Raw genomic sequence first — 1322 nt, forward strand, 5'->3', positions numbered from 1 at the left:
CGGTCTGCGCCCGCCCCGCTCAGGCCTTCTGCAAGAGAGGCAGCGGCTTTTTTGTTCAAAAAAAGGCGTTTTCTCGGAAAATTTCTTTTCCACACAGGTGTTACCAAAGCAGTTGCTTTATTTCAGTCCATACTGCAGTACAGTCGCCTTCATCGCCCCCACCTCCAATTTATTTATTCCCCCCCCCAAAACAGCAGTTTTTCAGCAGTGAAAAAAATTGTTGCAACACAAGATCCTCTTTAACGCCTCAGAGCCGCTCTCCAAATTAAAAACGATCGAAGTTGTGTTGTAGTAAGAAATATTACCTGCCGCCAAAAACCTCTGCATAGAGCCTGGTCACGACAATAGCCTCGGAAACCCCTGCGCACACACCTCAAACACGCCGCACAGGAAAAATAAGCTTGGAAGAGCTATTTCAACACATCTCTCCGCCATTCGGCCGATCCAAGCACTTAAAGGTCAGAAAGTTGGTATCTCCTCACTATCCCATCTCTGCAGCACGTGTAAACTTCCTTCTCCCAAGAAGCTACCTGAAAAAGAGGGGGAGCAGTATTTAAGCAGAGTCTCTCTCAAGTGACAGTTAAAAGTAAAATTCAGGTGCTCATTTAGAGAGATCAGCTTTCCTTTTGGACTTTTACAGAGGGAAGAGGAGGTGGTGCCTCCTGAAACAGCATCAGCAGGTTTGAAAGGACAGTTCAAGGTTTCACCAGGAGCTTAGGGAGCAGGCGAGTGCTCGCACACGGGTTCTGCGGTTAGATCCGAAAGGGGACACGACTGTGTTCTGCTCACGCCAATGAGCCGTGCGGGTCAAATCTCAGCCTCCGCGCGAGGAGAGGGAGAACTGGGCCACGGAGCTGGAACGGGTGGAAAAACAAGAGCCGGTTTCCACCAGCGCCACCAGGTTGAGAGGCCAGGGAAGCCAGGTCGCGCTCCCTCATCTGCGCAAGCGCAGCAGGGCGTCTGGAAACACAGCAGCAAGAGCCACTTTCTGGTCTGGAGTCACCGGAGAAAGCAGGCAGCGCTACGCAGCCAGCTCTCGCTTTCGCCCCGATGATCCTCCGAGCACAGTTAAATTCACATTTCTTTACAGAAACACAGGTCTGCCAGAGCTATTCCAACAACCGAGCTACTCCACTGCTTCAGTTCTGCTCCTGCACGATGGAGATAACGCCAGCGTATACCGCGGAGGATTTGTTTACGCAAAATATTAACATTATTCAGGTAGAAAAAAAAATAAGCTCAAAGTCAACTGTTTGAAGGAACCCATCGTGCAGGCTGCCAAATCCCGAGATAAAGGCAGCTGCCTGCTACCTCGCACTCCC

General features: G+C 50.6%; 2 protein-coding genes across 2 annotated transcripts in view; both read right to left on the bottom strand.

The window, feature by feature from the left end:
* DNAJB13 (DnaJ (Hsp40) homolog, subfamily B, member 13) overlaps nucleotides 1–153 on the bottom strand; it is a 5337-nt gene extending 5184 nt beyond the window's left edge. Inside the window, exon 1 of the mRNA XM_009329041.1 lies at nucleotides 134–153. Within this exon, the coding sequence (XP_009327316.1) occupies nucleotides 134–153 (20 nt within the window). The remainder of the gene's footprint in view (nucleotides 1–133) is intronic.
* The window catches only part of PAAF1 (proteasomal ATPase-associated factor 1), a 12098-nt gene continuing 10892 nt past the window's right edge, over nucleotides 117–1322 (bottom strand). The window contains exon 9 of the mRNA XM_009329023.1: nucleotides 117–530. Coding sequence (XP_009327298.1) covers nucleotides 453–530 — 78 coding nt within the window. The 3' untranslated portion in view covers nucleotides 117–452. The remainder of the gene's footprint in view (nucleotides 531–1322) is intronic.

The sequence above is a fragment of the Pygoscelis adeliae genome, unplaced genomic scaffold (assembly GCF_000699105.1).
Source record: "Pygoscelis adeliae isolate BGI_AS28 unplaced genomic scaffold, ASM69910v1 Scaffold297, whole genome shotgun sequence".
Taxonomy (NCBI): domain Eukaryota; kingdom Metazoa; phylum Chordata; class Aves; order Sphenisciformes; family Spheniscidae; genus Pygoscelis; species Pygoscelis adeliae.